Below are 21,388 nucleotides of genomic sequence, written 5' to 3'. Positions count from 1 at the left end.
GTGTGTGTGTGTGTGTGTGTGTGTGTGTGTGTGTGTGTGTGTGTGTGTGTGTGTGTGTGTGTGTGTGTGTGTGTGTGTGTCATGGGACTACAGCTTCCTGCAGGAACTGACACACACAGCATTTCCAGTGAACCACTCAGGACCAAAGTCAGCACCCTGCTGAAAACACACACACACACGCACACCCACCTATACTCTCACACACACTCACACACACACACACTGCTGCAGACTTCAGGCTGCACGGCGGCCCCTGGAGGAGCGTTAGCGCAGGTATGGAGGGTTTGGCACGTCACACACACCCCAGGAGTGATTCCTCTCCTTCCCTTTCATCCCCCGTAGAGCCGAACGAGAGACAGGGCCAGGAGAGGCTGAGAGGGAGCTAACTGGATATTTACCACATTCAGCAGTATCTCGTTTCCCTGCAGGGATCCAGTCAGAGGAAGTGCTTCGCCGCTCCCTGATAGGTTGAAAACCAGAGCAGGGAAAACTCACTAGAGCAGAAAAACACCTAACTGTTCTTTTTCTGCCAAGAAATGGGAAAAAGTGTGTTGGTACTTGCTAAAACAACTCGCGACAAAAGGCGAGGATGAAGCTGGCTAACATTCAAGGTGTCCATGACAACAGGCCGGGAGCGTGCTCCGCTGTCTGTTACCACCTACAGGACAGACGTGGACATTAACGTCCGCCTGGTAACGCTGCAGGATTCAACTCCTCTGAAGAAAGGGAGACACCTGGAACAACACAGCTGCATACCCAACTATTCGCAAGTAAGAGTAGCACTACTTCAACAGATTTTTACTCAAGTAAAAGTAAAAATAAGCCATCCAAGAAATTACTCAAGCAACAGTGAAAAAATATTTGGTAAAAAAAGCTTCCATTCTTTACTTCCATTTGGGTTTCTATGGCTTTTAAAAACAGGACACCCTGGCATTTTTTGGCTGAAAATATTGTTTTTGGTTTTTGTTGGTGTCTGGAAAATGAGCCATTTCAAAAACCTCCAGAATGTAACATCACAAATCAGCATTCACGGTCCGTTACCTAGCAACCCAAGCAGAACCCAGTCGGTTACCTAGCAACCTAAGCATAGCGGCACCGCATTCAGTCAGCTGGTGTTACCACTGTATGCGTTGTACAATGGCTGCTGGAAAAGTCAAGTGTTCTGTTTTTTGTTGACCTGCAATCCAGAAACCACTTGCTGCATCTTTTTTGGTTGTTGTACAGGAGGCTCCACTAATGCTATTCAAAGACTTATGGTTGTATAATTGTGCATCTGTTTGCAATCAGTGTGAGCGTAAACGTTGAGTTATGGGTCCGGGCCAGCAGCGGCTCATTTGCATTTAAAGTGACAAGACACCCGGAAGCATTTTATTCTGAAAGGAGCTCAAAATACACAGAACTAAGCTGCATATTTTTTTATCATTAACTAAGAAAAAATTTGTGGAAAAAATGCAAACATGTTTTGTATCGCCCTGTTCAATTTTGGTGTTTTAATTAAAGACCAAACTGAAAATGATTCATATAAATAACAAAATCAGGCAAAATGATTTTTTTCAAACCAATTTCTGTCAATATAAAACTTATGATAAACGTATTAATAAAAACAGCAGGTGTGTGTCTGTTTGGTTGAAACAAGTTTCTTTTTCAGTCAGTGAAAGTCAAATAAGAGTAGAAACACTTCATCATAAAGTCACTCAGGTAAAAATTACTGATTAAATTTAAGCAACTATTTCTTCTTCTGTGATTTTGTGGAAGATATGACTTAATCATTTGTTACTGCACATGCTTATAAGCAGATGTGAGGAAAAATTCAGATGTTTTGATTTTTTTTCCTTTGTAATAAAAAAGGCTAATGTAAGTTTCCACTTGGCGGCAGAAGCAAGAAGGAAGCGACAGACAAACTTGGAGAAGATCTTACTGAGGAACAAGTAAAAAAGAAGAAAAGCTCATCATCTCTCAAACTTCTTCCCCAGATATCAGACAACAGAGAGAAAATCTCTCGCTCCTCCCTCCATCTCTTCATAAATCCCCTCGTTTCTCCTCTACATCCGTCTCCTTCATCTAACACTTTTTTAAAAATCCCTTCATCCTTCATGTTTGTTCACAAATCTTTCCCAGCAGGAGTTTATCTCCTGGTGTGGATCAGAAAGAGTCTCTGGAAGTTTATTAAAACGCTTCAGGTCATAAAAACTGACCTGTCTGGACGGCGGATTCATCCCACGTCCCTCCTCCTTCTGACGGTTCTCCTTCTTCCACCGCTGAGGGGGAAACAGCAGAGACACAAAGAAACTTTATGACTTGCATACAACAACTTGCATTTTCAAAGATAATAGCCAACATGAAGGATATGAATTTTGTTTAACAGGACAGCTCAGCAGAAACATGAAACACTGCATGTGGTCAGTGTTTTTATTGATCTGTTTGATTCATAGTTTTAAACTGAATGGAGTTTTATTTTTGGAGAACTTTCAGCTGTTTACTTCCTGGTTGCACCTTGAAAAGAGGACGACTTCCTTAAAGCTCCAAAGCGAAATGATCTTTACAGTGTTACTGTAAACTACATTTGCATGCACTAAACTGTGCAGCATGAGTAAAGTGACCCATTGGACCCCACGTAGCAACAGACATAAAAACATTCTTCATGTCTAACGTTCTTCCGGCAGGTACAGTTATTCCACAAAATGGGAAAGATGCCACCTTCAGAGACAGAAACTAATGTTCACACAGCAGGTTTGGATGCTCAATTCTGATTTTTTATTTTGCCTGGTTGTTAAAGAAAACAGCAATAAGATTTTTGTGTGAACGATTTATGACCCGCATGGCTGAGGAAGAAATCTGATGCCACACAGCATCCATGTTTGTTGGTAACCAGAGTGGCGGAATTGTGTCGTGATGCACTTCAGTGAAAAAGACTTCTTCATAATTTCATAATTATAATTTTCAGCCATTGTTTACGTTTAGATTTACCGTCTGGCTTCTTCTGGCGCAGAATTACGACGCATGTCTTACATCAATGACATAAAAACCAGATAAAATCCGACACTCCAGACTGCAGACGCTTTGAAGACAATCGGATACATGCCTGTTTGTTTTCAACGGGCATGAAAACAAACGGGCCCAATTAGAGACACAAATAAGTTTTTTTAGGGGGTGAAAAGATCGGAAATGGCTCGCGTTTGAGGGAAAAAGGTGGATTTGCCTGCTGTGTGAACGCAGCCAATGATGGGGCTCTGGTGAACCATCAGAGGAAGCTTCAAGATTTTCTCACGTTTAAAATATTCAGAAAATAAATTGATGACAAACTAAAAACAAAACACAACAAATATAGAAAATATAATCTGGATACAGGAGTTTAACGAGCCAGCTGACAACTCTGATATCCCGGGATGTCTGAGACACGTTCACACGCTGAGCCGATCACAACAGGAATGTGATACCAACTTCCTGGGTACGACGGGAAGAAGGGAAGCACAGCTGGCACACAAACAGGAAACGGCCGGAGTCAGCACACAATGGGATTTCCTCTCCCCCCCTTCCCCAGCACGCAGCGTCGCACCTCTCCCCGCTTACGCACGGCCGCTTCTGATTCCTGAAAATCCTCCGCTCTGCTCCCGCTCCCACCGCTGACCTCCGCCCTCCCTCCGCTCCCAGAACAGCAACACCTCCCTCCACGTCCGCAACAACTCCCCCCGGACCGCCGCCGTCCTCGCATCAGACCTGAGCCAAGAACTCGGATCAAAACAAGAAGTTATAAATCAGCCGATTGTTCCTTTGTAAAGATAAACTCTGCAGCAGGAGCTGAACTCCACTTCTGTAAGGAGAAACATCTGATTAGCTCCATAAGCTTTTAAACTAGTGCCTGTAATTTTCTGGACAATCCTGGATGAGTTGCAGGTTTTTACGGAGAGCGATGCTTTCTGGCTGCCTGCTGTGTGGAGTAACGATGCTCTGACCGGCTGCTGCTGTCAGCTGTGTGTGAAGGAAGGGAATCCCCCTAAAGTACAGATCAAGACTTTTTCTGATGCTGATTTCTGGATTTCTGTAGAGTCTGATTTTCTTTCCAATGATTCTACAGTGATCCAAGTTTATCCATCAAACCATCTGTGCCTTTCCTCTGTCTTTTTTAACTAAAGTGCATTTGGCTCCATCCAGACCAAATTATTTTCAGCTCTGATGTAGTTAATGAACAAAAACAAAATCAGATTTTTGGTGATTCAACAGGAAAGGTCCGAGTCCGGATTTTTGCTTTCCTATATTTAAATTCGCTGAATTTAAATATTCAGCGATGCCAAAATGTTCTGATCCAAATAGTTTTGTTTTTGAACAAAATCAAAACAAAATCAGTCTGCAGAGTTACTAAATCTGTATTGAACAACCAGCATTTTTACTGCAGCGACTTGTTACCTGTTAGGTAGCAGGTAGCATTTCTATTGCAGCTAAAGCTGCTCTTACTGTAATACTTTGAGATTGTGCTAAATGTTTGCACAAAACAAAACAATTTATATTTGCATTTCCTCTTTTTCAACACTAAGAAAAGAAGAAATGAAAGCTGTGACCTGACCCAGTAATTAATCTGGCAAAATCTAAAATCTAAAATTTGCTGATTTGCATGAAGGTTTGTATTTACATATAGTCTGTGACAATACTATGACGGCGTGTCAGGGCCAGTGTAGATAGCAAAAAAAAGGAATCAATTTCTGCCAAAAGAACTATGAAATTTCTAAATTAATCTCAGAAATTTTCTAGAGCAAAAACTTCTGAGTTTGAAAAGAAAAAACTCACATTTCCAGAAGTTGAAAGTTTTTGACTTTTAAATTAAGAGATTTTTTTCTAGAAAATTTCTGAGATTAATCTCAAATTTTCTGAGTTTGTAACTTGAAAATGTTCACCTTTTGAGGGTTAGAAATTTCTCTTTTTTCTAGAAAATTTCTGAAAAAAGTCAAAATGAAACTTTTCCTCTGGCTCAATGCTTAAATTTCCAAAGTAAAATCAGCCAAACATCCATTTAAAAGAAATCAAAATCAGGTTCTGCAAAAATCCTGGATCGGATTGCTGTCTACCTGACCTGGGCTCATTACAAAACCTAAAGGTCAAAGAAAAGCTGCAAATCTCAGACTGAAGCATCTATAACAAAAAGAAGATTCAGGATTTTTTTTTTTTTAAATAAAATGCTGCAATTGGAAGAGTAACTTTGGATCAGATAAAAGCCCATTTTTCCTGATGAGGCTGTAGGGAATAACATGTGTTTCATTAGCCTAGCACACACACACACACACACACACACACACACACACACACACACACACACAAGACAGAAACACACACACAGCTTTATTTAGACTCTATGTCTTCCTTGGAGACTCGCACATCGTGAACCGTTAGAGTTTGTGCAGCACATGCGCAACTATGTGCAGGGAGGGAAAATGAGGGAGCAGAAATCTGCATCTGATTATTAACATCAGAGGAAGAATGAGTGGGAGAGGTAAAAAAAAAGAGTCCAATTAATATCTTTACACTAACAAGAAGAAATCCTTCCTTTGGAAATTTAAAACTGGCAGAAGAAAACAATTAACAGCCCAACAACACCAGTAACTCTGATTTTTACACCAAAAGCAACACATTTATACTCCACTCCTTTCATTTCCTCCTGAACACCTGCAGAAACGGGTCAATTAATAGATTTCCGTTTTTAGTTGCACGTAGGAGTGATGTCCAGTGAGTCTTCACACATTAAATAAAGAAATCTCTGGACTTTTTGGCACAGCAGGACGAGGATTTTCTGCAGATAAAATGCCGTCATTGCATGAAAGAAGACACTGATTCACACAGACGACAGAACATGAAGAAAGTTTCATTAAATCTGTATGGAAAATGTTGAAAAAGGCTCCCGGCTTGATGTGGATACCGTTACAGATGCTTCCTAACTAGTTATGAAAACTACTCTCCATCTTGGATGTTTTATCTTTTTATTGTTTTTGTAACTCAAGCCCTATCAACAACATCTGGGTTTTTATTTTCACAAATAAACAATATTTAATGTCAAAGTGAGTCAAGGTATCTGAATCTTTTCCACACCGCAGAAAAAGATTTTTAGCTTCTAATGATGAAAATAAGATCAAGTTTTGTAGTTTAAGTGCAAATAAATTACTTCCTCATTCAGAGCTCAGATCAAACATTGATATATTAACACTTATTGAAAAAGAACTGAATATTATTTCACACTTTATACAAAAGTAATGACAACTAAATAAGAATACTTAAAATAAAACAAGTAGCATAAATATTCACCTTGCTAAAGTTCAGGTTGATCAGCTCTTTTTAAGTCCTCCCACAAATTCTCTATCAGGTTGACATCTGGGTTTTGACTAGGACACTACAGAACAACCACCTTCTTGTCTTCCTTGTAGTTTCAGCTGGAGGTGGTTCAATTTAAAATCTTCTTTTGCTGCTAAAATAAGTGAATGGCTGAATAAGACTGTCATAACACTGTCATAAACATGTCATGAACATGAATAAGCCTTCATGAATATTTATGACTGTTGTTATAAAGCGTCATTCGGTAAATTATGACACTTTTAATACAAAGTTGACATTATTCAAAATGTCTTTATGACAACTTGACACTAACCAAGAAATCGTTACTGTTTAAACTTTACTTTTAATAACATAAAGTTACCTAATTTTTAAAGTGCAATCAGTAATACTTTATAACAAATTTATATCAGTAATGATTTATTGGTTAATGTCAAGTTGTCAAAGACATTTTGAATAATGTCAACTTTGTATTAAAAGTGTCATAATTTACCGAATGACGCTTCATGACAACAGTCATAAATATTCATGAAGGCTTATTCATGTTCATGACAGGAGTTATGACATGTTTATGACAGTGTTATTCACCCCCTTCAAATAAAGTGTCACCCAATTTAAAAATAAATTAGTTTCTATGTTTGAACGATAAACATTTATTGTTTAAACTTGAATCGACTCCCTGCAGAAAGTTACTCCTTCCAAAAAAAGGTGGCTGGCATGACAGGTTTTTCCTCTGCCTACATCCCCCAGAATGCCGTGCGGTTCTGAATCAGAGCTCAGTGAAAACATATTGATCATGCACCAATATGTACTGCTATTGATTTATTGTCCAACTCCAGTAGAAATTAGCTGAATATTCGTTTATTTTTCAATAAATGTTTAAATATTTAACTGATCGATTGCTTCTGTATTTATTCAGATGGTTATCAAATAATTTGTTATTGGTACTTTAAAATAATGCAACAATTTAAATAACATGCCTGAAAAGGTAGAAGCAAAAAGGCTTATTTATTCCTATGCTACACATCAAATTAAACTAAAATTCCCCTTCATAAACTATTAATATATATATATATATGAAACAAATCATTCTTATATATAAAATTATTAAACAGAAATTTGAAGTTATTTGTTCTTGTAGCCATCAGGCATTTTCTCTTTATCATTTTTTGAAAACTCATAATGAACTGCACTAAGTCCATGTTTGTATTATTCCACATTTTTATTCAAACTACAGCAAAATACCTGATTTTTATCTATTAAACTGATTGATTGTAAATTCACAAATAATCTCTGGATTCAAAACTTAATTTTGCTCCAAACATTATTTTATAATGAACCAAGTCAACAAACTGGATTTGTATGCTCATAGTTCATATATTGATGTCTGGTCTCGTTATTTTTCTCCCATAAGGTGACCTGGGTTTTTAGTGCCTGCTTCTTCTTGAGAACCGAGTAATCAGATGCAAAAACATGCATCACACAAGCAGAGGAACCTCTGCATTACAGCAGCTACAGCACCAGACAACAGCCACTCCTGTCTCTGTTGTAATGAGATGCTACGCTTCATTAAGCACACAATTATACCAGGTTGTCCACAGCGACAAAACACACATTTACATGCAAATCGAACCTGAGATGCAAATGAGAATTTACCAAAATGAGGGTCTGTCGGTCAACAGCAGACAGGAGCCTGCAGTGAAACCGGAGCAGAGATATTAGAGGCACTAATGTCTCTGCAAGATCTACAGAAACTCATCAATGCCTTTATCTTTAGCCGCATCGATTACTGCAGCAGCATCTTCATAAAAAAATCAATCCTCCACCTGCAGCTGATTCAGAGCGCTGCTGCTGGAGTTCTGACTAAAACCTGGAAGATGGAGAACATCACCCAGTTCTTCAGTCCTTCCACTGAGAGAACAGAGTTTAAAACACTGTTAGTTTATAAATGGTTTAACATAATGATGAATTAAAGATCTGCTCCTGTCGTATCAACCTTTCAGAACCTCTCAGATCTTCTGGTTCTGCTCTGGATACAGAACCATAACATGGAGACGCAGCTTTCAGCATCTATGCAGCACAAATCTGGAACAAACTTCCAGAAAACTCCAAAACTGTCACTGAGTTCTTTAAAACCTGACTAAAAACCCAGCCGCTTAGTGTTACTTTTGACCCATAATAACTGAAGCACAGACCAACATTTTGATATGAAATGACAGCACATGGAAAACTGTGATGTTTCAATTGTTGATTTTTTGTGTTTTTATGATGTAAAGCACTTGTTGCAACGCTAATATACTAATAAACTTGGACTGATTGATTGATTGATTGATTGATTGATTGATTGATTGATTGATTGATTGATTGATTGATTGATTGATTGATTGATTGATTGATTGATTGATTGATTAGCAAAACACCAGAACAAGAGGATTTGAAACCCAACACAAATATGGATTCCTGGTGCTGTTTTTATGAATGTTTCCATCTTCTGAGCTGCAGGAGAAGATGAGAGATGAGAGTAAAATTGAGCTTTCCAGCAACAAACACTCCAGATGTGAAACCAAGTCCCGCGTACAGTGGAGGATCCAGGATGCTGTGGGCCTTGTTCTCTTTATAAGTTGGGCTCTGTGATGCAGAATAGTGACGTTTGTCGAGTATCAATGACATTAAGGTCGGATACAAATTCAGGTTGCATTAAAAAGATCAGATACGGGTGGCATTAAGACAAAAAGATGGGGTTTGGGTCACTTCAGTGTGAACGCAGCCTAAATCTGGTCGATTCTGTTTCTTTTCAGCCATTAATGGTTCAACAGACACAAAATTCACCTTTTCAAATACAATCTCAGTCCTCAGAACAAAATGCTAGAGAAAACCAGTGAAGCTGAGGAAAAGAAACCATCAGAGGAAGCCCAGAAAACTGGACGATCTAGAGCAGGGGTTCCTGGAACGGCTGAATTTCCTCATCAGCATCCAGTCACTGAGCTCTGCAGAGGCCTGCCAACGAACCTTTCACTAGATTCAGGCCAGGCTTCACTCTGCTTTTAGACAAACTGGAGTTGTAATAAATTCTGGTTCATGAAGGTTGGGGGTTTTTTCACGCTCTATATTTTCCCCGTTCATCACAGACGATCAGACGATGAAGCACTGCTACAGCATGGCTCTGCATCATCATCACCAGGTTCTCATGTACAAATATTTACACAGTTGTTGTTGTCATTAATTATCTGCTCACGCTCCTGCAAAGCAAAGCAGCCCAGCCTTCCCTGTCGCTCCCATTTTCCTCCTGTGTTTTTAACCCATTTCCAGTGTTTACTCCGACACGCGCCTCATTTCTGGTTTTCCTTTCATCGTCTCTTAAAGCTACAGTATGTAACTTTTGCAGAAATATGTTTTTCCACATTGTGACATTTCGGTATGAGGCAGATAAAAATCAAGCTCTTCCACCTCCTCCCTGAGCTACTATAGCAGTCGGCAAAAACGCGCCGCTCCCGGTCAAAAACAACCAATCGGAGCCGTCAATCATGCTTGTGTATGCTGCTGAATGTGCAAATCATAAACAAACCATTTCTCTACCATCCTATGCTAACTAGCCTTAGCATCCGTTGCAGGCTAAGTTACAGTGAACCAGCTGAAGGGTAGCACAGAGCATGAGAGTGATTGACAACGCTAAGACCCTCCTTCTGGCTCTGATTGGTTGTTTTTGACCGGGAGCGGTGCATTTTCTTATGTTACACTGTCATGACAATGATCATTTTAACAAATATGTGTTTCTTTGTGAAAGTTACACTCTGCAGCTTCAACCTCAGCGATTCACTGATTTATGTTTATTTCCAGCAAATTTTGCTGGATGATAAATTATCCCAGAATTTATTATGACAAATTATGATATTGTTGTTTTGAGACCATTTTCCAGTAATATAATGGCAATGGCAAAATAATACAAGAGCACATTCACAAAGATCAATAATCTTTCAAATCTGATGAACATTTAACATTGGAACTTTTATCCAAAATAAATAAACAAAGCAACAGAATTAACAAATAAAATTAATTCTGTCCTTCGGAATAAAGCGCTAGTTGAGACCAGAGGACCAAACTGAAGATCCAGTTTTTGGTAGAAAGAGAGAAAAAAGAAAAGCAATAAATCACACTAATGGAAATTATTGAGCTCTTTTTACCTGATCACGTCATAAATTAATGTATTGATTATTGCGACAGGTCTACTTATCACACATTAGCTCGCTATAATCTTTGTTGTACCTCTAACTATGCAGCGAGAGCGAAGCAGGGTGAAGGAAATCCTTTGTCTTTTCTCCGTCTAAACAGCCTGCACCCACAGTATCAGGGCCATATATTCCCAAAGCAGCCCGCGGTTCCGGTTATTCCCACATCCATTTGACGAACGGGTCAGCGCGGCCAATCTTCTGCCGGCCAGGCAGCCCAAGGAGGCGGGACTTTGGGCCAGGGTAGCCAATGACAGGCGGGCTCTCCTCCCAGAAGGCCGCGCTGATTGACAACCGGTGTTGGACGGGAGTCAAGAGGCTAATTGTCATCTGACACTCTCTCCCTCTTTATCTGTCTGTCTCCCCCATCTCTGTTTCTGCTCCCTGTGTCCCCTCCACAACCCGTTTCCTCCCCCATATCCTCCACCCAGACCAGCGCTCCCTCCTGGATCCAGAAGGACTCTCTCATTGGCTGGCCCTCACATCCCTCCGGAGCGACTTTGTGACGCTACTGGCCTGGAGCTGATGCCAATCTCCATCCCCAGCCAGCCCTCAGGGACCACCAGCACCCCCCGCCCCCTCCCCATCTCCATCTCCATCCCAACATCACAAACTTCAATGGCCTGTGTCAGACACACACACACGCAAACAGATCAACTCAGGGGACGGGGACAGAAGCTGATTAACCAAATACTTTTATCAGCAGTGAAACTGCTCTCTCTGCCTGCCTGCACTCTGCACAAAACAGCCTTAAAACACAAAAACACATCCCCAACACTGTGTCACGGGCCAGAAACACCAGGCCACTCAGAGATTTGGGACTGGGCGAGTGTTCGTCCATGTCTGCTTTTGTCTGTGACATTGTGAGCGCGTTGGGGGACAGAGTTAGCAGCGGGCTTGGATGGATGGCAGAGAGGAAGACAAACAAGCACAGAAAGCCTGGCGGACAAGCTCCGTCGCCCTCGCTATCTTTTCCCTTTCCGCTGCCTCTCTTATCGCGACTCTCTTCCCTTTTCCTCTGATTTGACCCAAAATGTTTGCGCTATCTGATTCTGTCTCCAGCTGCGACGGCAAAGTTGGTTTGGTTGTCACCTTCAGTCTGCCAGAGAGGCTTGGTTGTACAACTTACAGTTTTCTTCTGGTTTTGTTTTTCTGTCACATTTAAATCCTTTTCATAGTCCATCAAATTTTAATCAAATAAAGCAACCAAAGGAAGCACTATTTGTAAAACAGGGTTTTTACTTATTAATGCTGACCTGTTATGCCTCTTTGAACATGGCCTATACAAAACATCGCCATTACATTTTTTACATTTTTTTGCACATTCTTAGATAATTAGATTTTATTCTGGTCAGTTCTGTCTTAGAGCCTCTTGTCACTTTAAATCCAAATAAGCTGCTGCCAGCAACCCTCAACTCAGCGTTTGCAATCGCATGTGAAAATGGCTGCAAACAGATGCACAATTACACAACCATACACCTTTGAAAAGTAGAAGTGGAGCCTCCTGCACAACCAACAAGAATGCAGCAAGTGGTTTCTGTATGGTAAGCCAACAGCAAAACACTTGTCTTTTCCAGCAGCCATTGTAAAAAAAAAATCCATTATACAACAAAAGAATGTAAAAAAATATATATGCAAATGTAGGTCCATCTAAGTAAAACAACTAAGTGTGATTTAAAAGCTAAATCCTGCCAGATCTGAGTAACCAAGAAATTACCTAAGCAGAACCTGTCTGACAACATGAAGTAGGTTAATAGGTTTATAAAGTAATTAATCAATTTAGCTACAAACAGGATAATAAGCAAACAACATAATATCCAACATAATAGTTGGCTAACACATTTGTTAGCTAAAACGTTATATAGCCAAGAAGTTATTAGCTGCTAGGCTAGTTTTTAGCCAGTGTTGCCCAATATTTTGTTCAGGAAGGGCAAAATTGTTAAGTTAAAAAAAAAAACTTGAGGGGAACAGATAATGTTTTTTTTTTCCTGCTTAAAACTGAAAATCCAACATTCTAGAAATGGGATCAGTAAATTGTAAGCCTGGAAAATAAAAAGGGTTTTGCATTTTTGAGTCAATAAGAAAAAGACATCCATCCATCTATCCATCCATTTTCTTCACACCCTTGTCCCTCAGTGGGGTCGGGAGGGTTGCTGGTGCCTCTCCAGCTGACGTTCCAGGCGAGAGGCGGGGTCACCCTGGACAGGTCGCCAGTCTGTCGCAGGGCAACACAGAGACACACAGGACACACAACCATGCACACACACACACTCACATAGGGGCAATTTGGAGAGGCCAGTTAATCTGACAGTCATGTTTTTGGACTGTGGGAGGAAACCGGAGTACCCGGAGAAAACCCACCATGCACAGGGAGAACATGCAAACGCCATGCAGAAAGACCGGGCCAGGAATCGAACCCAGAACCTTCTTGATGCAAGGCAACAGCTCTACCAACTGCACCACTGTGCAGCCCCTATGCAAAAGACACATAATGCTAATTCTGTAGTCAATCCATTTTCTTTTTCTTGGTCTGCTAAAACAAAACAAAAACGTTTATTCTAAGGAACAAGATGAGGATTTGAGTCAATTCATCTTTTAAAAACATCTCTGCATTTAGTTGAGTTTAATTAATAAGGAAGTGTATAAAAGGTCTGGATGTTAATAGCAGTTGCTGAATGCTTGTGGTCCTGTGTACTTTTACAACTGTTTTATATTGAACAGACACATTTAGAACCATCTATAAACTTAACAAGATGCGTTTTACAACTGCAAAGTTAATAAATTCGACTATTTAATCAAAAGCAGCTACGTTGAATAACTTTTGTTTGCGTCTGGGATTCTGTGGCTGTATCTTAAATTGGAATAAATCTTTAACTGCTGTTACATTTTATTATCGACAGGAATAAAATTCACATTAATTTAGAGTTTAAATTGGCCAGATATAAAGACAAGAAGGTGCAGAGAAGAAAGTTAGGAGGTCAGTGGTCATAAATTGTGTTGAACTGAAAGACATTAAAACCTAGAAAGAGGCTTTTATTTTGCTGAAGGGTTGGCTTCTTTTAGCTCCATCTGTTGTCTGAACCGAACAAAAGAAATAGTGAGTATTTACAAAGCTTTATAAATGCAGAAAGCGCTCCAACACAGAACAAATCTATGGAGTACAGCACTCATTTCTCTCTCTCTCTCTCACACACACGCTTACAATCAGATGAGCACAGAGTTGATGTTCAGGGCCAAACAACACAGCTTGAGTTTAAAGAGCCTCTCTGATCTGACATTTGTTTTTCTGTCTGTCAGAGAGCGAGAGAGAGAGAAAGAGAGAGAGAGTGGCAGGAAGAGAAATCGATCACAGGAGAAACAGGTAGGGGAGGGGCAAAGAAATGAGGCGGAGGACTAAACTTAGAACAAGAAGGTTAAAAACGACAGAGGAGTTGGAAAAAATGAAAGTGAAAGAGGAAGAGGAGGGAAGAGCGACGCAGATGCGTAGTGGTCTGGTATACAACCAAAAGAGTTCACTCAGCAACAAATCCAGGGTTTTAACTAGAGCTGCAACTTTTTACTGATTCATTATTCCATCAATTATTCTAATGATTAACCGGATAAAAATTCTGGATATTTTTCATTTAACCACTTAAGCCTTTTAATACAATATTAGAAATACATTAAACGGTGCAAAAAAATAAACAATAGATCCATTTTTTACATTTTTTAAATAATCATTTTATCTCCTAAAATGAAAAAAACTGCATTCCTTTCGTGAATTTGAACCGGATGAAGCTAAAACCACAACTTAAGGAGTTTATTGTTTTTCTTTTGTGTCTAAAATGTAAAGTGTATTTTTTGTATAGTTTTGTCTTAATTTCTGCTCTAATCATGATTTTCTTTCACCAAATTACATTTTTGAGTGGAGTTAACAATTAGTCGATTGCTAAATTAGTTGACAATTATTTAAATAATTGATTCATCACAATAAATCGTTTCTGAACTAATTAAAACATGAACAATGTGGTTTTTAATGGGTTTAAAAGGATTAAAGTGTAAAAAAACACACAAAACACAGAAACGTCTGCTAAAAACGCATTAAAAACGTTCTATAAAATATATAAATATATTAACAGTGTTGTTGTTTTCTTAAATAGTCTATTTTAACATTTCATGATATTGAAATCGATTTTAAACAAGGAATAGATATTAATCTCATATGTGTTACATTGTTTTAACATACATTTAAGAAAATAAATCATTCAGAGCCGTTATTGTACTGAAAATTTGTTTTTGCTGCTTTTTGAAAAAGCCTTCATGAGATAAAACAACATTTGAAGTCTTTTTATTTTCAGTTCTTCCTCTATTGTCTTTGTATTGATCCATGTGTTTGAAATAAATGCGAAGAAGGTGAAGAAGAGCACACATGTGAGACAGGAGGAGAGGTGAAGCAGGGCACAGAAAGAAAAGGAGAGGAGGAAAGCATTCCTCTGGAGCACCTCCACTCTGGGGAAGCCTCCAGAAATAACTGAACTAGAAGACACCCCCACCTCCCAGTAAACACCGCCTGCATCCACCAGTACAGACTGGGCCCAGAGCTCGCCGTCAGAACACCTCAGCCGCAGCTGATCGCGCACACATATGCAGAACATGAACAACGAGGGCAGCGAGGGTTGGAGGGGAACATAATTGCTTTCTCTTGTAGCGCAGGCTCAGGAGTGCTTTTTGACTGAAGACACCAATTTCACGCTAAGGCATTATTTAGCTTGATACAAACTTGATTAGGCTTTAAGGGCGGTGAGACAGAGAGAGAGAAAGGGACCGTCGGAGAGGAAAAAAGGGAAATAAACAGCTTTGTGTCGCTGGCAGACAGATTAACTCGCTCGTCATGCTCCTTCTGGGAGAAACGAGGAAAATATACACACAGCACAGCGAGTGTGCGCTCGGAGCGCGCCTCGTTGTTTGCTTTCTTATTCTCCACCAGTCTTATAATCAAATATGCTGCCATACTTTCTATTTTTAAATCGTTTTTTTTAAAGAAACACTCAAACTGTTTCAGCTTGTTTGTGAGCTTCCTCTTAGGAAAACAATATCTTATCAATATTCTGTCATAAAATGCAGATGAACCTTGAAATCCTTCAGTGGAGACTGGTTGTTGCTCAGTCACAGATAATGAAGGAGAAAGAGACTAAAAGCCTTTTCACACTGCTTATAATTTTTTAATCCTTCCCTGCAGGCATTGGAGCACCAACCAAGTTTAGTTAATCTCGCTTGTTCTCCATGCTGATGTCTACAATTAAAGAACAGAGAGATTATGCATGTATTTAGCAGGAGCTGTGCCTCCATTAGAAGTAAAGTTTGGCAATTTGTCATTTCAAAAATAAATTTGCTTAATGGAAACGAGTCAATTTTGAAATATTCTTGTTTTCATTAGAAGTTTTGCCACTAGGATGAGGTGGTTTATCAAAATTCATTTGTTTCGCAAAACTACGATGGAAACATTTCCACACGTCACATGATCAACAACCGGATGTTACTACTGGTGGAAAAGACGAAGAAGTCGACAGGAAGTGGTAGGAGGACGACAGCGTAGCGTGATTTTTACTGACTTATGTCGTGAACAAACTTATTCACGTGTGATTTCTTGTTAAATGTAGAAACTGCAATTGTGAAATTGTGCTTCTTTTTTTTTTTTACTTTAGCAGAACATGGACAATTTTTTGCACACTTTTGTAATGGAAACAGCTGCTGTTATCCTCCAAACATCATGTCTCAAATAATCAAAATACATGGAGGGGATACAGCAAATAACAAATGTGTTTTATGATGAGCAGAAACCAAAAAGTCAGTTTTCAAATCATGGTTTCATTCATTAAAGGTAAAAACCCAATTCGACCTGATCATGTGTGAAACAGTAATTTATCTTCAACATAATAACTGGTTGAACCACAGTAGAGCCAACAGCTGCCATCAAACAATAAAACAAGTATGCTTCACACTTCTTGCATCAGCTAGCTGTGCTACAATGCTGAAGCTATGTTCAAAATAAACAGGAATTACATTACTTTGTAGCAGCAAAACAACTTTTACCATAACTTTTGAGAAGAAACACATTCTTTTCTTTAGTTTTTTAAAGTTTAGCTGGGTTGTTTCTGAGTTTCCACCGGGGTACAAAATCCTCTTTTCACCCCATTTTCCACTCTGATGCCTTCGAGTTCAGCAGACAGAACAAGTTTGGTTTAGAACCTGCTTAATGTCCAGATACATTAAAACCCCACCACTCAGTCTGTTGTTCTTCTCTGCACTCTCCTCTTTTCATTTTGTCTCAGATGGTGTGAACTTTTCATGAGAGCAGAGAACACACTCCCTCCGCTGACATAAACCAAGTCTAGGTTTTCTGAAGATAACAATTCATCTTCCAACCGGAGCAAATCTTCACTGTAGGTCTGCAGCAACGATGATTTTTATTTGAACCCAGATGTTGGATGTTTCTTAACTTCTAAATCCAACATGGCTGCTGTATTTATAAAAGGCAGCTCCAGTTACAGACTTATTGTTCTTTACTTCTGTGGATAAAACTGTAAGTTTCGAAGGCTAATTTATTTTTAGTGCTAGAAAGAAGAAAAGCCAATTGTTAATGGTTAACCTGGAAATCCTGAGACGATGTTATCCTGAAAACCTGAAAACTTTTAGTGACGTCAGTCCCAGATGTGAGTTGTGAGTATTTTCAACATTTTTACCCATGAACTACAGCAAATTTAACTGTTTTCCAAGTGAAACAAAGGCTATGTTTACACAGTGGGCAAATGTAAGCTGTATGCGACAATTTCAATATTTTCACCCAAGAAATTCAATTTGTGCCACTTCCATATGCGATACTAAATATATATCCAGCAGTTTTCAAAACGTCTGCGATCAGAACAATCATGTCGTGTTTTGTCCAACTGCTGGTTTATTGTACAATAATGTAAAAGATATGCATCTGAATTCTAAACCCGAAGAAGCCAAACGCGATAAATTTGGACCGAGAAAACGGCTGAAGCAGCAGATTCTTAGCTAAAGGCCCTGAACAGATTCTCTGTGTTAGTAATTTCTCCCAAACCTGTGATGAATCTCATCCGAGTCGAGTTTGGTTCATGCTTCAGTAAGATAATCGTCTCTTTTTCCTCTTAATCTTCCCACTGTTTTCTTCAGTGATGCTAATCATTTGTCAGCATAAACAATCAAAACCTGATGCTCAATCATTCAAAATCAAACTGTCTCAACTCAAACTCAAAAGGTCATTTGACGTCTTCGCATTTCTTCATGCAGATTTAAGCTCATTTATTAATAAGCTGTTGGTTGCTGTAGCTCAGGCTGGTAACAAAACTTTCCATAAATTAAAAAAAGGCAAACGATGACCCACATTTTTACAGAATTTCTACCTCTAATTTATTTCCCAAAGCAAACTGCTCTGGTTTTATCATCAACTCCTAATCAAATCAGAAATTATCTTCTGTAAATTCATTCGGTTTTAATATGCATGTTAAAAAATTACTTTAAAAACAAGTTAGGAAAAATATCTTTAACAGTTTTTCCAACAAATACAAATTCAGCAGTAAATGAGTAACTTTCCAAAAAGGTTTGCATCAGGAGCAACTAAGTTACTTTAATGTGAAGATGTAATTAAGCATCTATTTCTAACTAATCCAGATTTTGTTTTTCAGTATTCTTCCACAATTTTGTTCATGTCTCCTTATGTCTAGAAACTGTTTAAGTAGTTAAAAGGTTAAATTGGATGCATGAAGAACAAGAGACTCCGTAAGAACGTGAAGGAACTCTCAATATGTTCCTTAGATTTTCATGCATGAGCCAATGTTTCTACATTTCTTTCAGACTGAAGCGAAGGAGGAATTTAGAAAATAGAAAACTTAATTTACAGACACACGTCAGGTCTTATTTTTCACCGAAACAGTTTCTGCAACATCTTTTTCAGCCAGGAGCCTCTCTGCCTCTCGCTGTTTTACTCTTTCTTTTCTCCTGCTGCAGCTCGCTCTATTGTAGGCCTCCCAGCTGGACGCCGTTGCCTTTTGACTGGGAGGTGAATGGAAAGGAGTTAGAAAAACCAACTGAAGACTCCAGCGCTGAAAGGAAACATCGGTGGGTCTATAGCGGGGCGCGCTCTACAAAGAGCTGGGAGAGCGCTCGATAAAAAGCAGGAACACAACAGAAGCAGCTTGTTCTGCAGAAGACTCCCCGCTCCGAGGACAATGAACATTAGTCTGGGTCCCAGCCCGGGTTCTGGGCGTTTTGGGGGGCTGTGTGGATGCTTCAAAATGTATATGTATGAACTAATGCTGAAGTGGCAAAACTGGAAACAAAAATGTAAGATGCTGGAATCTCTTTGAGTTGTGAGCTTAAAAGCTGGTGGCAAATGTTAAAGTCATCTCAGCCTGAACTGTCCCAGAGTTTTGACATTCAGTCGTTACTCTGGCTGTAGATGATTACAGGTTTAGGCTAGGAACTATTTATTTGTAGTAATTTCTTGACTAAACCAGCATTTTTTCTTACTAACATTGCAAGAAACTTGAGGTGCTTTCCTCGTATTTCTCGTCTTTGGTAAAAAATCTTAGCGCTTGCAGGATTTCTCTTTTGTCTTTGATAAAAGACCACAAGTCATTTCTCCTGCTAGAGTGAGACTCATGCATTTGTTTTGGTTGTATTTACCCAGAATGCCCTGTGTTGAAGTCCACTTCCTGCTTTTGGAGTGGTCTCTCCATTCCCATTCACATATGCATTCAAACCACCCCAGAGTTCACTTCAACCGAACTGAGACAAAGGTTTGTAGCCAGACCAGAGTTCAATGCATTTGTCCGGATCAGAGTTTTATGTATTCACATTTCCCCAAACAAACCCGATTAGATTAAAGTGGACTAAACATGGCCGGTGTGAATGCACCCGAAGAAACACAAATTCCCTTTTCCCAAAAGTCCTCCTTTCATCAACATCAGTGTGTGGCGCAGAGAGAGGAAGGGGAGTGCAGTAAATTCATTATGCATCAGCCAGGTGTGCAAAGGGGAACAGCTAATTGCCCCTTCACTAATGTTTAATGTACAGAATATGTTGAGGTGGGAGAGAAGAGGAAGACTTCAAGAATTAAGAAGTGTTAGAAAAATGGTGCAAATCTGTCCAAAATCCCAAAAATTCAAAGACAGCTGCAGATATTTACAAAATCGCCGCTCTAAACGTGAAGAATTTACATCTTGGAGGCTAAAATAAAATAAAAAATTGCCTTTATGCGCCACACTAACATCTTACTCACTCAAAGACACCGTTTCTGTTGGTTTCAGCGTGTGTTTGTTTCCGGGGCGTTGGGGACAGGGATGGTGTTCAGGTTCAGTGAGTTTGCAGCTGATAGACAGGACTAGCTAAGCTGCTACCGCGGCATTGGCCTGGTCTGCTGGTCACACGCAGCCGCCCAACCGCACCAGGTCAGCGGCTGATAAGGAGACGCACTGGCATGATGCACACCTCACCGAGGAGCAAACCAGATCAAGCTGCTACGACCTTTTCTCATCCAATATTTCAAACATCTGGCTTGCGTCACACCTTGAATCTAATTATTTTGGTAGAAATATGAAACAACTTCATAATTTATTTGAAAATTGTCATCTACAGCAACCAGGAGCAATCATCACCAAAGTCTGACAGCTGCAGACATTAGAGGTCTGCACTAGCGTCAGCTTGAAACTGATGCTAACATTTCCAGTTGTGCACACAGAGAAAAGTCAGATTCCCTCTGGAGAAACTTTTATCATCAGATGAAAATATGTTAGAAGGATTCTCTGTAAGTCGTTTAAATGTAAAAACACCTAAACAACTGTTGAGCACGGTGGAGGCAGCATCATGCTGTGGAGTAGAGGTAAATGGCACTGAGTTAATGGGAATAATGAAGGAGCAGAACTAACTGGAAATGACAGACAGATGATTTTAACCTGAACAGTTTGGTTTTTTAACATGACGATGGTCTAAAGCACGTTTCAGAACGGCTAAAACAGGCTAGCATTAAGCTCCCAGAATGGCCTAACTAAAACCCTAACAGGGCTGTATTACAAATGTCCCAGTCACATAGTGACATTTTACAGCACTATCAAGTACCTTCAGTTGTAAAAAAAAAAAAAAAAAAAAAGAAAATGCTGTACACATAAAATATGCCACAAATTGGGCCTCTGTCTCTTTAAAAACTCCTGCTCTTTCTGAAGCTCCGCCTCCAGGAAGTCATCACAACATGGCTCCTCTATTAACCCTTTAACGACATTTTAACCAGCGTTTCACTGAGATGTGGCTCCCATAATGAGCTCAGCAGGTGTTTGCTAATTGCTGCTGGCTAGTCTGAAGGAGCCGATTGATAAAAGCCATGGAGAATGGCTGCTCTGTGAGGCGGGAGCTTAGGAACTGCAGCTCTGAGGAGGAGCTGTGTCCCTGAGGGCGGAGCTTGGTCCACCCAGGCGTTTGCTCAAGTTGCCATGGAGATTAAATGATTTCTCAAACATACAAGAGAGAATCAAAGCAACACTCCTGGTTTGTTTTAGATAAAGGATCATTAAATCATGAGGTAAAGCCCAAAAAAGTACATTTTACATAATACCTCATGTCCTCAGTCATGCTTTAAACGAACTGCACCAATTCTGCAAAGAACAGTAATCAGATACCCAGAAAAGTTTGTGGTACAGGTACAACTCGCTGGAGGAAATTAAGCTAAGTATTAATGGGATGCATATCAGCCAATATTTCCATCCATCCATCCATTTTCTTTCACCCTTGTCCCTCAGTGGGGTCGGGAGGGTTGCTGGTGCCTCTCCAGCTAACGTTCCGGGCGAGAGGCGGGG

General features: G+C 39.7%; 1 protein-coding gene across 6 annotated transcripts in view; it reads right to left on the bottom strand.

Annotated features, from left to right (window-relative positions):
* Window positions 1–21,388, bottom strand: part of znf423 (zinc finger protein 423) — a 185,875-nt gene that overhangs the window by 153,994 nt on the left and 10,493 nt on the right. For 5 of the 6 annotated variants that reach the window (XM_008412530.2, XM_017305363.1, XM_008412533.2 and 2 more), the window contains exon 2: window positions 2,196–2,258. The exons of the other annotated variant lie outside the window; for it this stretch is intronic. In XM_008412530.2, coding sequence (XP_008410752.1) covers window positions 2,196–2,258 — 63 coding nt within the window. The remainder of the gene's footprint in view (window positions 1–2,195; window positions 2,259–21,388) is intronic. 6 annotated transcript variants of the gene reach the window in all.

Source organism: Poecilia reticulata, linkage group LG6 (assembly GCF_000633615.1).
Source record: "Poecilia reticulata strain Guanapo linkage group LG6, Guppy_female_1.0+MT, whole genome shotgun sequence".
Taxonomy (NCBI): Eukaryota; Metazoa; Chordata; class Actinopteri; order Cyprinodontiformes; family Poeciliidae; genus Poecilia; species Poecilia reticulata.
This window is presented reverse-complemented; position numbering and strand designations above follow the sequence as displayed.